This window comes from Fukomys damarensis, unplaced genomic scaffold (genome assembly GCF_012274545.1).
Source record: "Fukomys damarensis isolate Sample0158 unplaced genomic scaffold, DMR_v1.0_HiC HiC_scaffold_12, whole genome shotgun sequence".
NCBI classification, from domain to species: domain Eukaryota; kingdom Metazoa; phylum Chordata; class Mammalia; order Rodentia; family Bathyergidae; genus Fukomys; species Fukomys damarensis.
Window position 1 is genome coordinate 32743549 of NW_022900924.1, and position 16180 is coordinate 32759728.

At 35.9% G+C, this 16180-nt stretch overlaps 1 protein-coding gene across 5 annotated transcripts in view; it reads right to left on the reverse strand.

The window, feature by feature from the left end:
- Pld1 (phospholipase D1) overlaps positions 1 to 16180 on the reverse strand; it is a 202076-nt gene that overhangs the window by 18556 nt on the left and 167340 nt on the right. For all 5 annotated transcript variants that reach the window (XM_010632405.3, XM_019208708.2, XM_033762519.1 and 2 more), the window contains 2 exons: positions 7815 to 7949; positions 311 to 464 (listed from right to left, as the gene is read on the reverse strand). In XM_010632405.3, the coding sequence (XP_010630707.1) occupies positions 311 to 464; positions 7815 to 7949 (289 nt within the window). The remainder of the gene's footprint in view (positions 1 to 310; positions 465 to 7814; positions 7950 to 16180) is intronic.

Here is a 16180-nt window from a genome sequence, read left to right on the forward strand (position 1 = left end):
AAAAAAAAAAAAAAAAAAAAAAAAAAAAAACTTAAGTAGGTCCTTAAAAACTTAAATAGGTTTGAATTGGCCTTGCCCCAAATTAATCTATTTAAAATGCTAGTTTGTCCTATTACTCATAAAAATGAGAGACTATTAAAGTAAAAAACAAATGTTTGTGCACTGTGTGAAGGCACCTCCCACACTACTGCACACACCCTGTACTCTGGGAGACACCATTTCAGACGAGGAAGAATCTGGCAGGACACTGCTAATGGCAAGAGGGGCTCCAGTAAAAGCGTAAGAGTGCACATGGCTTTGGAGGGCCAACCTGAAGCACTGCAGCCGCAGTCCTTGGGCAAACTGGCCGGCTTGGTACTCTTGTCCGTCCATTACTGATGGCATCGTCTCTGTGTCCTGTACAATGACAGCCATTTCACTGTCACGCTTCCCCAGCATGCTTCGATCATTTATGTTGGCAGAGCCTATAAAGAGAAACAATAAGACTGAACAACCCTGCCGTTGTGGCAGACACTGCTCGTTGTCCTCCACACTCCATTCTCCCTTGCTAATAAAACCCTAATTTTGTTCAAAGTATCAAGGGAAGCTGTGCTTGAGGGAGGTGGGGCCATCCCTAACCCAGGGGTGAGGAAGACAACTATGAGAATGGTTGCAGCCATTTTGCAAGCATGAGGGGACAAACAGACAAGTTTAAGATGGAGAATAGAAAGAAAGTCTTTGGATCCTTAGCCAATCTTAGAATTTTCTGTTATATGAAATAATACATTTTCCCTGTTGTTTCGCATGCTTCTAGTTGAGGTTTTTGTTTTGTTTTGTTTTGTTTGTTTGTTTGTTTGTTTGGTACCAGGGATTGAACTCAGAACCTTGCGTTTGCAGGGCGGGCATGGTGCCACTGAACTAAATCTCCAGCCATAGTTGAGCTTTCTATATGTTGTTCAAATGACTCCACTTGATGCAACCATGAAGTACTTCAAGGAGAAAGACATGCTGACCAGTTCAGTACAGGAGATGGCTTTGCTTTTAGAGCTCAGAAGCAAATTCTGCATAGACTTTAACTCAGTCATATGAGTATGAATGTTAAAACCCTAGTGTGCCTTCACCATCACCCAGAGTCTAATCTTAAATGCAGGCTGCGTCACAAGTGCTGCCGACTCTCTCCTCTTTGCTGCATTTGTGTGGCATACCAACAGCTTCTGTATCAGCTTCCCTCCGTTCTATTTTTAAATCCAAATGAACTGAGAATGTTGATTTTCACATGTGAAGGGCAAATCTTTTCATATTAGTTCAACCTGAGCTTTCTGCAGTCCTCCGCTGTGAGTTCAGAAACCCCAGCACACTTTCTGCATTAATTGCTGCACGTCCCCGCTTTTGAATCCTTGAGGCATCCTACGAGCTGCAGAAGGGGCTTGGCTGACTCTTTCCTTGTTTCTCTTGCTCTACCTGGCTGCCATACTCTGCTACCTCTGCAAATGTGGAGCAGAAAGGTCAGCCCTAATACTCCCAAGCCTCCGTGACTGGACAGCCAGAGCAGTAAGGTGGCATTAGCCCTGCCCTGAGCACAACTGGTAGATTCTGTGCATGGTAGAAAGCTGCCCTTCTCTCAAGAGACTTAGCTGCCATCTGCCAGAGTATTGGACTGGAGATGCTGACTATGGATGTGAGCCATAACCCTGAGTAACAAAGTATCCAGCGCCCTGTACAAATTTAGGGGTGTTATTAAGTACCATAAGGCAGAAACCTTTAAAAGTAGCAAATTATCCTTTATTCACAGACTCATTTCCAGGAAGTTATGAAATCTGCAACCATATTTTTGAGCTTGATAACTGACCAGTTGTCAGTTGGCAACTCACTTAATCTTTTTCAGCTCTTACTTGAGTTTTCATAAACTGAGATAATGATATGGACCTTCTAGGGGTGAAAGCACTCACTGATCTATGAGCTGCTCTACAAATGTTACTATTAGCATTATTATCAGATACTTGGAATAGCTGCCAGAGCCCAATGCCTTAGGAAGGGAGGATTTGCTTGTATGTAGTGTTTGCATTAACACCTTCTCTCTGGTTTGACTACCTCTCTCCTACCTCATGCAGATGTGCAAATTATAAGGACACCAGAAATAGTCTGAACTATGCTACTTTAGGACTTTACTAACCTCCTGTCTCAGGCAGAGGCTGTTCTTGGGCTGGGGTAGCTGGAATGGAGCATTGCTGCTCTATTTGCTATCAGGAAACACAGATAGGAGCCAGCCTGGAAAAGCTCTCCTTCCCACACACTCTGGTCCCAAGCCCCCTCCTGACACTGTGGGCCCCCACACTCCCAGGGGTAGGAATTCATTCCTGACATTGTGCGCTAGAATTGTTAGAGATAAGGTTTGGTTCTTGTACTTGAAGAGTTGACCTGGAGTTACTCAGAGCACTGATCTCAACTATATTAGACAGATGAGTGCATTAAAAGGGGAAAAATTTTAGAGAAGCATAATAAATGTGATACTGACAATGAGATATGGATGGATGTAAGTGCTATCTCTCGTCTATGGTTAAATATTTCTGCATTCTGAAAATAAAATGCAGAACAGGAGATGTTGTATTTGGGCACGTGCTCATTTCTGTATAACACGCACAGAACAGGAGAGAGCAAAGGAGCTAGAAAGAGACACAGTGAACTGATAAATGTGATGCGTTCCTTCCGAGGACCAGATGGATGACAGAAGACTTCTGACTTTTTACTTTCTACACGCTCTTAGTGAATTGTTTCATAACAACTATGCCCTGAGCTCATTACTTTTATGGTAACTAAAATCCCTTAGTTGTATTAGGATGTTGCCTTGATCAGTTTAAAGTCATGTAATGTTTAGAAAATGTTCTTTTCTGAGTCTACTCTCAGAAAACTGAAATTTTTTTTAAAAAGTCAAAGTACCAGTATATGAAAACATATATGTGCAACTTAAGCAACAGCAAAATGGATGTCACTGAATTCATCACCAGGGCTGGGAAATCACCACCTCCGAGAAGGCTTCACACACCTTCCCTGCCTGCGGTTCCCTCTCTGGGAGGGAGACCTGATGTTGAACTTCGTTGGCATCATGTTCTCCATGTTTTCCGAGACAAAAAGTACATTAATTTCAACTTGCTTCTAATTTATATAAATGGAATCATACAACAGATAATCTTTTGAAATCTGCTTCTTTCATTCAATGTGATGTCTTCAGGATTTATCTGTACATAATTTCAATGCATTTATTTTTCTTGAACAAGCACACCAGGGATTTAGTTATTCATCTTATGGATGGATGTCTGGCTTGCTTCCAGAGCTTTGCACCAGTGCACAGTTCTGCGCCAGGTGCTTGTATATTGGTTTCTTGGTGCACACGTTTGAGGGTTTACCTAAACCCTGTATGCAGGAGTGGGAGGCTGAGTTGCAGAGTGTGTGGCTTCACTAGGTAATGCCAGGATATTTTCCAAAGTGGTTTCCAATTATGTTCCCTCCAGCATGAACAGGAGCTCCTATTGCTGCACTATCTTTCCAATGCTTAGATTGCCCAATGTTTTTTTCCACTCTGGTAATTCTAAAAATTGTCTTTTATGTAGTTATTGTATTAATGAGTATGAACATCTTTTCAAATGTTTATGATTTTTCTTTTGGTGCAGTTTCTATAAATTCCTTTGCCCTTTCATATGTTTTTGGATGTTTTTATTTCCTTATTTCCTTGTAGAGGTTCTTCATGAGTTTTGAATATTAAAATGTGTTGTAAATACATACTTTGTGGTTTTTTATTCTCTTTATAAAATTTTTAATAAATAAAAGTCTAAATTTTAATGTAGTTGGATATATTCTTCTTTTGCTTTGTGGTGTGCACTTTTTCTTGTGCCTTTAAGAAACTGTGGATCCCTTCAAAATAGAATAATACCTCCAAAAATGTCTAGTTTCTATTTCTTGAAACATGTGAAAATGTTAGGTCACATGACAAAGGGAATTAAGTCTGCAAATGGAGGTAAAGTTGCTAATAAGCTGACCTTAAAATAGGGCGATGATCCGGGTGGTGAGCCAACTGGATTGCCCAGGTGGGCTCAATGTAGTCACAAGAGCCCTTAGAAGTTAAGAGGACTCATAGGAAGACATGCTTACAGACAGATGGACTGAGACTTCCGGGAATGCCCAGAAATGCAACCTTGCCAGCTTCAAAGATGGAGGAAGCAGGGCAGGAGACAAGGTGTGTGGGCAACATCTAGAAGCTGGGAAAGGCCACAAAACCTATTCTCTTCTATAACCCCCAGGAAGGAATGTACCAGTCCTGTTGACACCTGATTTTAGAACCATTTGGACTTCTAATCTACAGGCATGTCGCATCATAAACTGGTATTCTCTTAAGCCACTATGCTTCTGACCATTTGTTGTAGCAGTAACAGAAAAGTAACACACCAACTATGCTCTGTTTTTATTTACTTTAAAGGAAAACTGCTTTCTCTGTTGAGCCCAAATAGGCTACTTTGTAGACTCCACCCACTCGGGTTCCCAGTGCCTCCACATCCGGGATTCTCATCTAACTACACATTGACATGCACTTAGGAAACTTTAAAAAAAAAATACTGAAGCCAAAAACTAAAACAGCCCCCCTCCCCACAACACCTGAGCATGGAACCAGACCGATTAGCTAAACACTGCTGGATGTAGAAAGCACACACTGGTATATTGCCGCGTCCCCGTGTCCATCATCAACCCATCATTTTGATTTGTTTTGGGTTTTGATGCACTTTAAGGTACACTGCAGACATTTTAAAGACCCCCCCAGGTGATTCTAATATAGCAAAGATAAAACCCACAGGACTAGATCTTTGAAAAACTAGTTTAATTCCTCTTCACTGGGGCAGCCCTTCAACTATAGGCCCTAGTATGCCATTCTCCAGCTCGCCCTTCAATACGAATATTCATGACCTACGCATAGTATCCCCACCTGCCCGCACTTGACGATCACCTCTTGACCTTCTAACTGCAACCCTGCAAGCCCCATCCCAATGCTTCCGATGTTAGCGGGAGGAAATGACTGCTTTTGCTCTAGCCTTGAGCACTTCAAAGGGAACTTTGCTGCTTTATTTGTGTTTTGCATAACCCATCTTAGTGCAAACTAAGAAACAGTCATTTCCTTTCATTAACAGAATAGCCTTAAATTCTACTTAAAGGAGAGCCTTGTTTTGGTTAAGCAAGCACATAAATGTTTGTCTGCCAAAATAAAAGGGGATGACTAAAGTGAATTTGGTCTGAGATCTCATGACCAGCAGGACTACACAGGTCTACAGGTAATCAAAAATATACACAAAAGAGATTTTTGATGTAAAATCTTTCCTCATGAGGAAAACAAATGAGAAATAAGATGAGTCATTTTTCTTGTGTTCATTAATCAATAATTCTGGTATAAATTTACCATCTTAGCAAAATTAATTACTAGTTATTTTAACCTCCTTTACCATTTTAAATACGTTTAAAATCTATAAAATATTCTCAACCTAACTTCTTAAGCTTTCCTTTGAGAATTATAAATATTCTCTGTTGTATGAATTTAAACAGGGCTGACATGTACAGAAATCACAAATGAGAGTTTCCACTGAGGTAAAATGAATAAAATAACTTTTGAATTTTTCCTGGGGAAAAATCTATTCTTTATGGCACAATGCTTTTGGGGAAGGAAAAAAGAAACCCATCCTCTGAGGACAGCAAGCAGGACCTCCTCACATTCCCAAGGCCACAACTTTGGTTTGAAGAGTGAATATAAATTGTAAGCAAAATTGATCAATTACTGCCAACCTAAATAAACTGTAAACTTCAAGGGCTGACTGTTCTAGAAAACAAGTCAATTAAAAACCTCAAAAAACCTGTGGAACTGTTAGGCCTGTTACTGAATTCTAATTTGCATTTATACTTTATGTAAAGAAGGCTGAAAGTCAAAGTGACTTTTCAAAGGAAAATATTTACATCTGTCAATTTTCATTTCAAGAGCTCTGAAATCTTCCTGAAGAGATCAACTGAATTTTACTTGGCTTTGTTTGTTTATTTTTCCATTTCAGCAAACATCAATATTTTCCCCTTCCTGCTGTTATTGCCAAGTGTAATATAAAAATATTCTGAAGCTGGCTTTTGAAAAACAAGGCCAGAATAGCTGGGGGGAAATCAGAGAAACCTTGGGTATTGAGGGAAGAGGGAATAAATAAACCCCTAAAGAGCTACAATCCCTGTAGAGCAACAGATGGAGGAAGAACACGATGTTTTTCTTAAATGCCCTGTACAAATAGTGAAAGAACCAATCTATCCAACCCCCACCACATGCACGCACACACACACACACACACACACACACACACACACACACACACACACACACTGTGGTCTATACATTCTCGGGCTTCAGAACTACTTTTCAAGTCATATTCCAGATAAGACAGTCTATTCCTAGATAATAAATTTTTTTTTCTTTGCTCCATAGAGCATGGAGATAGAAAATGCATAGTAAGTGCCAAAAAAATTTAAAACACTTAGTGACATTTAATTTCTTAAAGACTAGGGAATTATCTTATTGTAGCTAAGAAACTGAATTTTATTTAAAACGGATGAGCAGAATCCTCAATAGTGGGACATGTCCTATCAGAGTAACATGCCTCCACCCTGTTAATTCATTTATCTGACTGGTTATTAACTCTTTGTTTCCCATCCTTACCTTCCCATGTTCATGCAACATACTATAAAAGGCAAAACATCTCAAAGATGGCAAAATTAAGCTTTTGGTGTGTATGAGAATGAAGATGAAAATCCATCTCTTTGCCAACTGAATCTAATATGGGTCATATGTAAAAACAGTAACTTCTGAATCTATCAGTGGGGAGAGGTCTTTGGAGAAATCCATTGTATATCCTTGATAAGAAAAAAACTATGAACTTTAGTGCATTGCTCATCCTATCATTAATACAGGACCTGCTTCACGACCCCTACACACCAACAAAACTGGCTTGCTTTGCACCTTGGTTAACAACACTCAAAACACAGACATCAGGAAAAATAATGGTAAACATACAGGCAGCAATATGTTAATAGAAGGACTTTGGATTTTAAATAACTTCAGATCTCTGGTAATGGCTGGGCAGATGTATTGTAAACACATACAGATTAACAGAAGGTAATCTTTTTAATGGCAGTTTCCCTCCATATTTTTCCCTTCTAATTCCAGAATTCTAGGCACTGGGATTCAAATTAAGAATAACACATATTACTTATACTATTTATCAAAAAAAAAAAGAATGAGAGCACACAAACTGTTAGATTGCTGAGTTAAACCACTGCCTTTTGAATACTGTAATTGCAACAAGTCAATTTAACTGCTCTGTATCTTAAATTTTTTTTCAGCTTTAATTGAGTTTATTGGTACACTTTAGGGATACAGTACAGTTACATTCATTGTTGGGATCTTGTACCTCTACATAACAGGTCTTGGTTCTCATTTTTTCCCCCTTGTCCCTGCCCTCCACATCTACAAACACTTTACTTCCATATTTTCATTATCTCATATTTTTTTCTTTTCCCTTATTACCCTTCCCCTACCCATCCACCTTCCCTACACCTTTAGCCCCTTTCTTCCCATTTCACAATGTTAAATTTTTTTATAGACAAAAACAGATTAGAAAGGATATAAGGGAGAGTGATTACTTCAGAAATGCTTTAGATATTGTGTTAACTCTTTCAACTGCAAAGAGAGAATGGGCAGAAGAAACAAGAAAGATTCAGGCATGGGCAAATCAACTGGCAAGGAACACAATCACAGACATACTTACCAATAATAACAGTGTTATCATCAGCAATTAACAACTTGCTGTGAACATAAATAAGCTCAGTGACTAGGTTTCCTTCGAGCTCTGCATGTGTCCTAAGACCACAGAATGAAATGTAATTTATCCACTGATTACCAACTGTAAATTAAAAAAGAAATTACTAAAATTAATATGATAATGCTAGACAAAGACACATCAAATTTTACTATTTTCATCTAGGAACTATTTAACTATCTTCAGATTAATTCAGATGCCTATATATTTTTTTAAAAATTCTACTGCAGGACTTGCTCTCTTCCCATTGTAGAGACAATCCAAATATATATATTCAAATATGAACCTTAAAAATTATTTGGCAAGTAACTATTGCAAAGTAATGGCTAAAGCTGGTTAAAGTAGAATAGACAAGCTAAGATTTCAGTGTGACACTTGCTTCCATCTCAGCTGACACCTGCACAAGGTGAGTGCCCAGGACCCCTAAAGCATGCACAACCTGTAGCATGTTCATCACCAAGCATCCATTAAATGGGCTTTGGATAAATATACATGTTGGTAATTTAACAACTTTCTCCCTACTAGAGCATTAAAATAGTAAATGAAAGAATCTTTACTACACTTGATTTGGGGGGGATTTTCTTCAGAACAAGGGGTACCAGTGTTACCCTGTCATTCTTCATTGGAGAGTCATTCATGTGATAACAGAAGCATTCCATACCAAGCCAACCCATAATTATTACCCAAGCACGATGTTAATATAAGATTTTATGGTCTCTCTTTCACATAGCAATTGTCCCAGATAAGCAAAGTCTAATACTAAGAATAAATAGACTGGAACCAAACCATCACAAATTCTAATAGAAAGCATAAATCTTTTTTTTTAAGAGAAGCTGAAGCATACTAATAAAACCAGTAGTAATTCATATTCCATGTATTAAAGTTTCCATTTATTATTGATGTTTTCTAGTTTACAATTGATGTCATTCAGTGTTTCAAATAAATTTGAACATCTTAGAAAGAAGTCATTTATAGAATCAACTTTCCCTTATGTATATAAGTAATCTTAGATAGCTGTGTTTCATAAGTTGGCATGTTGGTATATTAGTGCATCATGTGTAGAGAGGAATTTCTTAAAAAAATTTGTATGTAAATGATATTTTTGCAAATGTTGTCTTTCACTATGTGTTAGTATTACAGTAGGGGAATCCAAAAGCATCACTGTTTCTTTAAAGTCTTCTAAGGTCCAGAAGAAAGGAGTATTTCTTCTTTGAAACCCCTCATGCCCATAAGATTCTTGGAAAATATTTCTACTGCAATGGCTAATTTTTACTGATATTTACATAATCATCCATTTCTCCTACAACAGTACAAGAACTGGTCTTATATGCCTTGGTATCTTCATCCTTGCATAGTGCTTTAAAAAGTTGAATAAATGAATGGATCATTGGGTAAATATTAAGTGGCAGATAGCATTTCAGCCTTTAAGTTCTTTGTACAACCTATATCCAGCTGGTCACCTAGAATTTAACATTTGAAGACCCAAAGTAGCATTTTAGAGAAACCATGAAGCAAACTCTTTACTGAAATAAATAGTTTCATAATAATTTCTGATCCACACTGAACAGTTAGTAAGCCAGTGGTTCTCAGCATGCAGAAGGACCATCTCTATGGGCCTTGTTAAAAGCAGATGCCTGTCACATTGCTCAGAATTCAGATTCAGCAGAAATCACTTAGTAATTGGCTCAGGGGACACTGTCCTTGAACAACACTGCCATAGAGCTTTGGCATTTCTGGATTTAAGATTAGTGATACACATTAGGAAAAAAATACACCTTGATCAAGTAAAATGCATTCCAAAGTTGCTAGTCCTGCTAGCATTAATATAAAACATCCTATTGACCAATTTAGAAGGGAAAATCCTATGATTGTCTCAATAAATCATGAAAGTTTTTGACACAATTATGCGTCTATTCCTCATAAAAATATTGAAAAAAATAGGAATAATTATGAATAGTTAATATGCTTAAAATGTTTATACTATGTATGTATGTATAATATTCGTGTATATGTAATCAATATAATTAATTTTATCTTGGATGCAGTAGTCAATACAATTATGAAGAAATCATACAAGAAGTAAAACAACCGCCATTTGCAGACACTACAATAAAAATCTGAAAAATAAATAATAAAATTATCTCAAATAAAAAAGAATTAAATATATAACAGGATATAAATTCACATATAGAAATTAGTAGCCTTCATATATACAAACAATAATCATTTAGAGAAACATAAACAGAACCCCATTTATATTGGCAACTAAGACAAAATATTTAAACAACAATATGTGCAAAAGTTTATAAAGAAAAATTTAAAAAACACAAGACACGAGTGTAGACAAATGGAAAAACATCCTTTGTCCAGGGATAGAACAACATTAAATAGATATCAACTTTCCCTAGGTTAATTTATAAATGTAATGTGATTTCAATAAAAATACCAAAAAGTTTTTTATGTAATTAGATAACTTGATATTATAATTCACATGAGAAAATAAACATGAGGGAATAACTAGGAAAAATGGCAGAAAAACTATGAAGAGGTATTAGCCCTATCAGATATTAATACATGCTATAAAGTCTGTATAATTAAAACAGTGCATAACTGGCACATAAACAGATAAACCAGTGACTGGGACAAAAAGTCCAAAAAATAGACCAAAGTACATATGGAAGTTTTGTACATGATTAAGGCTAGTCAAATAACTAGGACCAAGACTTTAAAATCAAAGGTGCTAGTATAATTGCATAGCCACTGAAAAAAATTAACTCCAAGAATAAACTCCAAATAGATCAAAGCTAGAAATATAAGCAAATGAACTCAGTGAAGTATTCCAAGAAAATTAGAGACAATCCCTCTATAACCCAAGTGTAGGGAAGTCTTTGTAACTATCCAGAGGCAATAACAGGTTGGTTGACTAGATTTTAAAAACAACACATTTTCATGATGCTAAACAGCGCAAGCAAAACTAAATGCAATACACAAAGTGGGAGAAACTATTTGGAATATATACCACAAATAAAGTGTTAAGAATTCATTAAGTATAAATTCTTTTTAAAATATAAAGGATTCTTAAAATTGAAGGGAAAATTGATCTTGATGAGCAAGAGACATGAATATACAATTCATACACAAAATATTCACTTGTAAGATATTCATCCTTAAATAATCAAACTGCAAATTAAATTGAATATACAATTCATACACAAAATATTCACTTGTAAGATATTCATCCTTAAATAATCAAACTGCTTTTGTTTGCAAACAATTTGGTTTGAAAATAGAGGCATTTGGCAAAACTGCTTTTGTTCGCAGACTCTGCATTGGGTGACAAACACAACCATGGTCCTCATTGCTGCACAGACACAAACATGGCCATCTTTGCCAAAATCACAGAACAACTCAAATGACACAGAGCCCTCAAACTTGGGCAAGCTGAACATCAAAATCATAACCTTCCCAATACAAATAGAATGTATAAGCCCATACTATTATAAATGAATAACTAAAAAGAGAAAGGAAATTTTTCCTTAGAGTAGAATTCCACTAATTAATTTAAAAGAAACTAATAAATACAGAAGAAATGGGATTAGGAAGTCAACATGTGGTAAATATCATACAGCAACGGGATCAGGGAGGAATTATTAGTATATACTAAAAAGGCAAATGCTTAGTGAGAAGCAAGATATTCATACAGACTCAAAGTGTTTTCTAGCAAAATACTAAGAACAGAGAGAAAACAATAGCTGCGAAGGAGAACTCTGGCAAAAACTGCCTTCACTAAGTGATCAGAGCACACAAGCAGAAAAGGAGCAAACTGGCAACATTCTCCCCTGACATGTTGCCTCTTTAGAACACATCACTTCTGAGAAATTCTGCCCCTGCCCAAAAAAATGTGTAACTTGAATCTTATCATCAGGAATCAACCAATATCCCCAAATTGAGGAATATTTCACAAAACTCTCCTGTATTCTTTAATCACCAAAGCTTTGCCCTCCTCACAAAAACAAAACTATTGAAGGACCATTTAAGATTAAAGGAAGGTAAAGATACAAGACAACCAAATGCCACACGATTTTGAATTGAATCCTGCACCAGAATAAAAAAATAAACTTTTTTCTTCTTTATTGTATAGGACATTAGCAGGTTTGCAATTTCAATAAGATCTGCTAAATAGATTTATCAATGTTATATATTTACTAGATATATCAATGTTAATTTTATTTATTTTTATCAATGAATTACAGCTGCTTAAGATAATTCTTTTTCTCAGAAATATACAAATTTTGGGCTGGGGATTTAGCTCAGTGCTTTGGTGGCCTGCCTTGCAAGCACAAGGAACCGAGTTCAATCCCCGGTACCCCCCCACAAAAAAAGAAATATACAAATTTGGTACATGATCCCAATGATGACTGTAACTGTACTGTATACCTAAAATGTACCAATAAACTCAATGAGGAAAGAAAAAGAAATATACAAATTTGGTACATGATCCCAATGATGACTGTAACTGTACTGTATACCTAAAATGTACCAATAAACTCAATGAGGAAAGAAAAAGAAATATACAGATTTATTTAGGGATAAAGGAGTATTATGGATGCAACTTATTCCAAAATGGTTCAGAGCAAGCAACAATAGACCAAAACAAAAAAAAAAAATTTTTTTTAAACAACTAATACCTATCTCTACTAGGGAAGAATAGATCCAAGAAAGTAAAATGTTAACATTTGATAAATCAGAATGGATGATTTCTGGCAGTTCTGAAATCTGCTCTGTAAGACTGAGGTTACTTCACAACTGAAGTGTTTAAAAGATCAGCAGTTATGACTGACAGCCCACTTCCCACTCGCTCAACTTTGCCCATGTAGAAGTTTCACAAAGTGGTAAGAACATTATTTCTTTATGAAAAATGGCTTTCAGAGGGAAGCTAACAGTACCTACCAGTTAATAGGGTCTAAAAGGAAGGTTATAGTTCTTGGCAAGAAAGTAGGTGAATCACAGTGTGGCAGTGGGAGTGTCCAACTATGATGTGCGTGAATCACTACAAACTCTGTCTGGAAAGAGTAAATGTGAATTGAGAATACACTTTGGTCAGAACTATATGCTATAATTAAAACTGAGTCTACATGTAATAAGGACAAAGTTGGTGATGCTGACTTACGTTCTGAGAATATACAAACTTGGAAAAATAAGTGCCTTTAAAAAATAAAGCAAGACAAGGCTATATACAATCATTAATACGAAGTTATAGATGGACAAGTATCAGAGGATGTTTCCAAATTACATCAGAGGTGTTTGAGAATCTGCAGACTTATGCAGGTTACAGGATGTATCTGTTATTAACAATATCATATGTGTGCCTGGAAAGAAGAACATTTCAATACAATAACTTGATATTTCTGAGGAAATTTTGTGAAAGAATATCGAGAATTATTACAGGCTTTTGTTACTTAAAACTTGTAGCACTTGGTATATGTGCATTTTTAATCCTGATCGAATACCTCTGCCCATTCTATTAAACTATACTAACTTAGCTGTTAAAGTGCTATAATTCATAAAAATTATTAACATGATAAACAAATGCTTTCAGCTAGGCTTTAAATTTCTGAAGGTTGGAGTATCAGATAATTATACACTAATAGCTGCTGGATTTCTTTTCAGGAATTTTAACATTCACAGCAGCAGTTTTGTTATTCTAAATAATTAAAACAGTAAAGAACTATATTTCTCTATCCAATTAGAGGCTAGTAGTTCATGTCTTTAAAACCAACTGAATAGTAACAGAAACAAAGCCAACAATACAACCTTATACTTCAGAAAGGGGTATTATATAATTAATCTTTTCTCTCTGTGTTTAGAATACGAACATTTCCCCCACTTAGATGTTTTCTTTGAATTGTTCCCAGGATACTTGGAAATCTTTTCACAAGCAGGCTTACTATTGAAATTGCTTCTTGTGTTAAAATCCAATTTATTTTCCCTGAATGGCAAAGGCAGCAAAGAAAATGCTTTATAATAAGCCCAGGACAGTTTTACAGTTGAGGAACTAAATAATAAGCTTGTTTTGATGTTTTATTCTCCTATAACCTCATTTTGCAGTTTTACAAGCCAGTGCCAGCCAGCACTGAGTGGCTTTCACAATTTTGCCTTATCAGAACATCTTTTATAGACTGACTCACCCACTGTCATTGCACTTTAAACTAAAAAACAAAGATAGAAATACTGCTCTAATCAATATTCTGTCCTGGGTACAATGAGATCCAATATGCGGAAAGTATCTGTTACAGTATTGGTAATGTAAATGATTTATAGGTTCAGCAAACAGTCAGTGAAAATTTATGTAGCACCAATATGTGTGTGTATATCATATATACATGTAATCAAAGTGTAAGTCATTATATTTAAAGCTTCCAGATCACTTAAAATTTATAATATTTCTACATTTTACCAAAAATCTTAAGTCATAATTTCACCCTTCTAAAGTGTACAATTTAGGGTTGGGGATGTAGCTCAGTAGTAGAGGATTTGCCTAGCATGTGCAAGGCCCTGGGTTCAAATTCCAGCAATATGTTTTCCAAAGATGCTGTACCATTTCACACTCCAACAGCCAAGTATGAGTTTTCTGCAATTCTACATTATTATTTTAGCCATTCTAGTGGACAGGAAAGTGTAAAGATGGCCCTCAGTATGTTTCTGATTTTAATTTTGGTAATGACTAATAGTACTGAATATCTCCATGCATTTATTGGTCACTTGTATATCTTCTTTGGGAAAAATGTCCATGTAGACCCTTTTTCCATCATTAAACTAAATTATTTTTTCTTTTCATTATTGAAGTATAAGAATTCTTTACATGTTCTAAATACTATCCCCCATCCTCTATATGATTTGCAAGCATTTTCTCTCATTCTGTGAGTTATTTTGTTTTTGTGATTGTGTTTTTCAGAGAACAAAAGGTTTTTGGTTAATGAAATCCAATTTATCTACTGTACCTTTATATACTTTATTATAATTTTGATGTAAAATTTAACAAACTCTTGGGGCCAGGGATTTAGCTCAGTGGTTCCACCACCTGCCTCTCAAGTACAAGGACCCAAGTTCAATCCTTGGTACAAATAATAATAATAATAGTTTAACCAAGGTCACAATGACTTGTGCCTGTTTTCCTTTAAGAGATCTGAAGTTTTAACTTTTACATTTACATCTCTGATCCATTTTGAATTAATTTTTATATATGATATAAGGTAGAGGTTCAACTTTTTTCTTGCATATAGATTTCCATTTGTTTAGCACCTCTTGTTGTAAAGATTATTCTTTTGCTATCGAATTGTCTTGGTAACCTTACTGAAAAATTCAATTGACCATAATCAAAAGGGTTTATTTCTGAATTATTGGTTGTAGTATTGTCTGTTCTTCTATCATAACACACTGTTTTTATTACTCTGTAGGCTTGCATTAAGTTTTGAAACCAGAAGTGTGACTCTTAGTCTGTGCTTCTTATTCCAGATCGTTTCCTCCCCTTCTCTCCTTCCTCCTCCCCCCTCTCCTTCTTTTGCTCCTATTGATCATGTTTCTTTGGAGAACCCTTACAGGAATTTTTCCATATATTTTGTTCTATATACACGTGTTCATACTATTCTCTTATCCTTTTTATTTTTGTACAATCTATTGTCCTTCTTGCCTGATTTTGACTTGTCTCTTATTTTTTTACTTAGGAAACTGTTTTACTGAGACTAGCTAAAGATTTGTCAATTTTATTGATTTTCTCAAAGAACCAACTTTTGCTTTCACTGATTTTTCCCTATTGTTTTTCAATTGTCTTAATTTTCCTTTCAAACTCCACTGTTACTTTCATTGTCCTCTCTTTGCTCTTCTTTTTCTACTTCCTTAAGTTGTAGGGTTAGGTTACTGATTTGAGATTTTTCTTCTTTTTAATATAAATGTTTATAGTTATAAATTTCTCTCTAAGCATTGCTCTATGTCCTCTAAGTTTTGATATGTTCTTTTCATCTTCATTCATCTCAAAATATTTTCCACTGTTCTTTGCAGTATCTTCTTTGATTATTTGGTTATTTAGAAGTATGTTTAGAGCCAGGCATGGTGGCACATGCCTGTGATCCCAGCACTCGAGAGGCTGAGGCAGGAGGATCGCTGTGAGTTTGAGACCAGCCTGGGCTACATAGTGAGTTCCAGGTCAGTCTCAACTACATAGTGAGACCCTGTCTCAAAAAAACAAAAAAACAAAACAACAACAACAAAAAAGAAGTATGTTGTTTAATTGCCACTTATTTGTGAATTACCAGAAT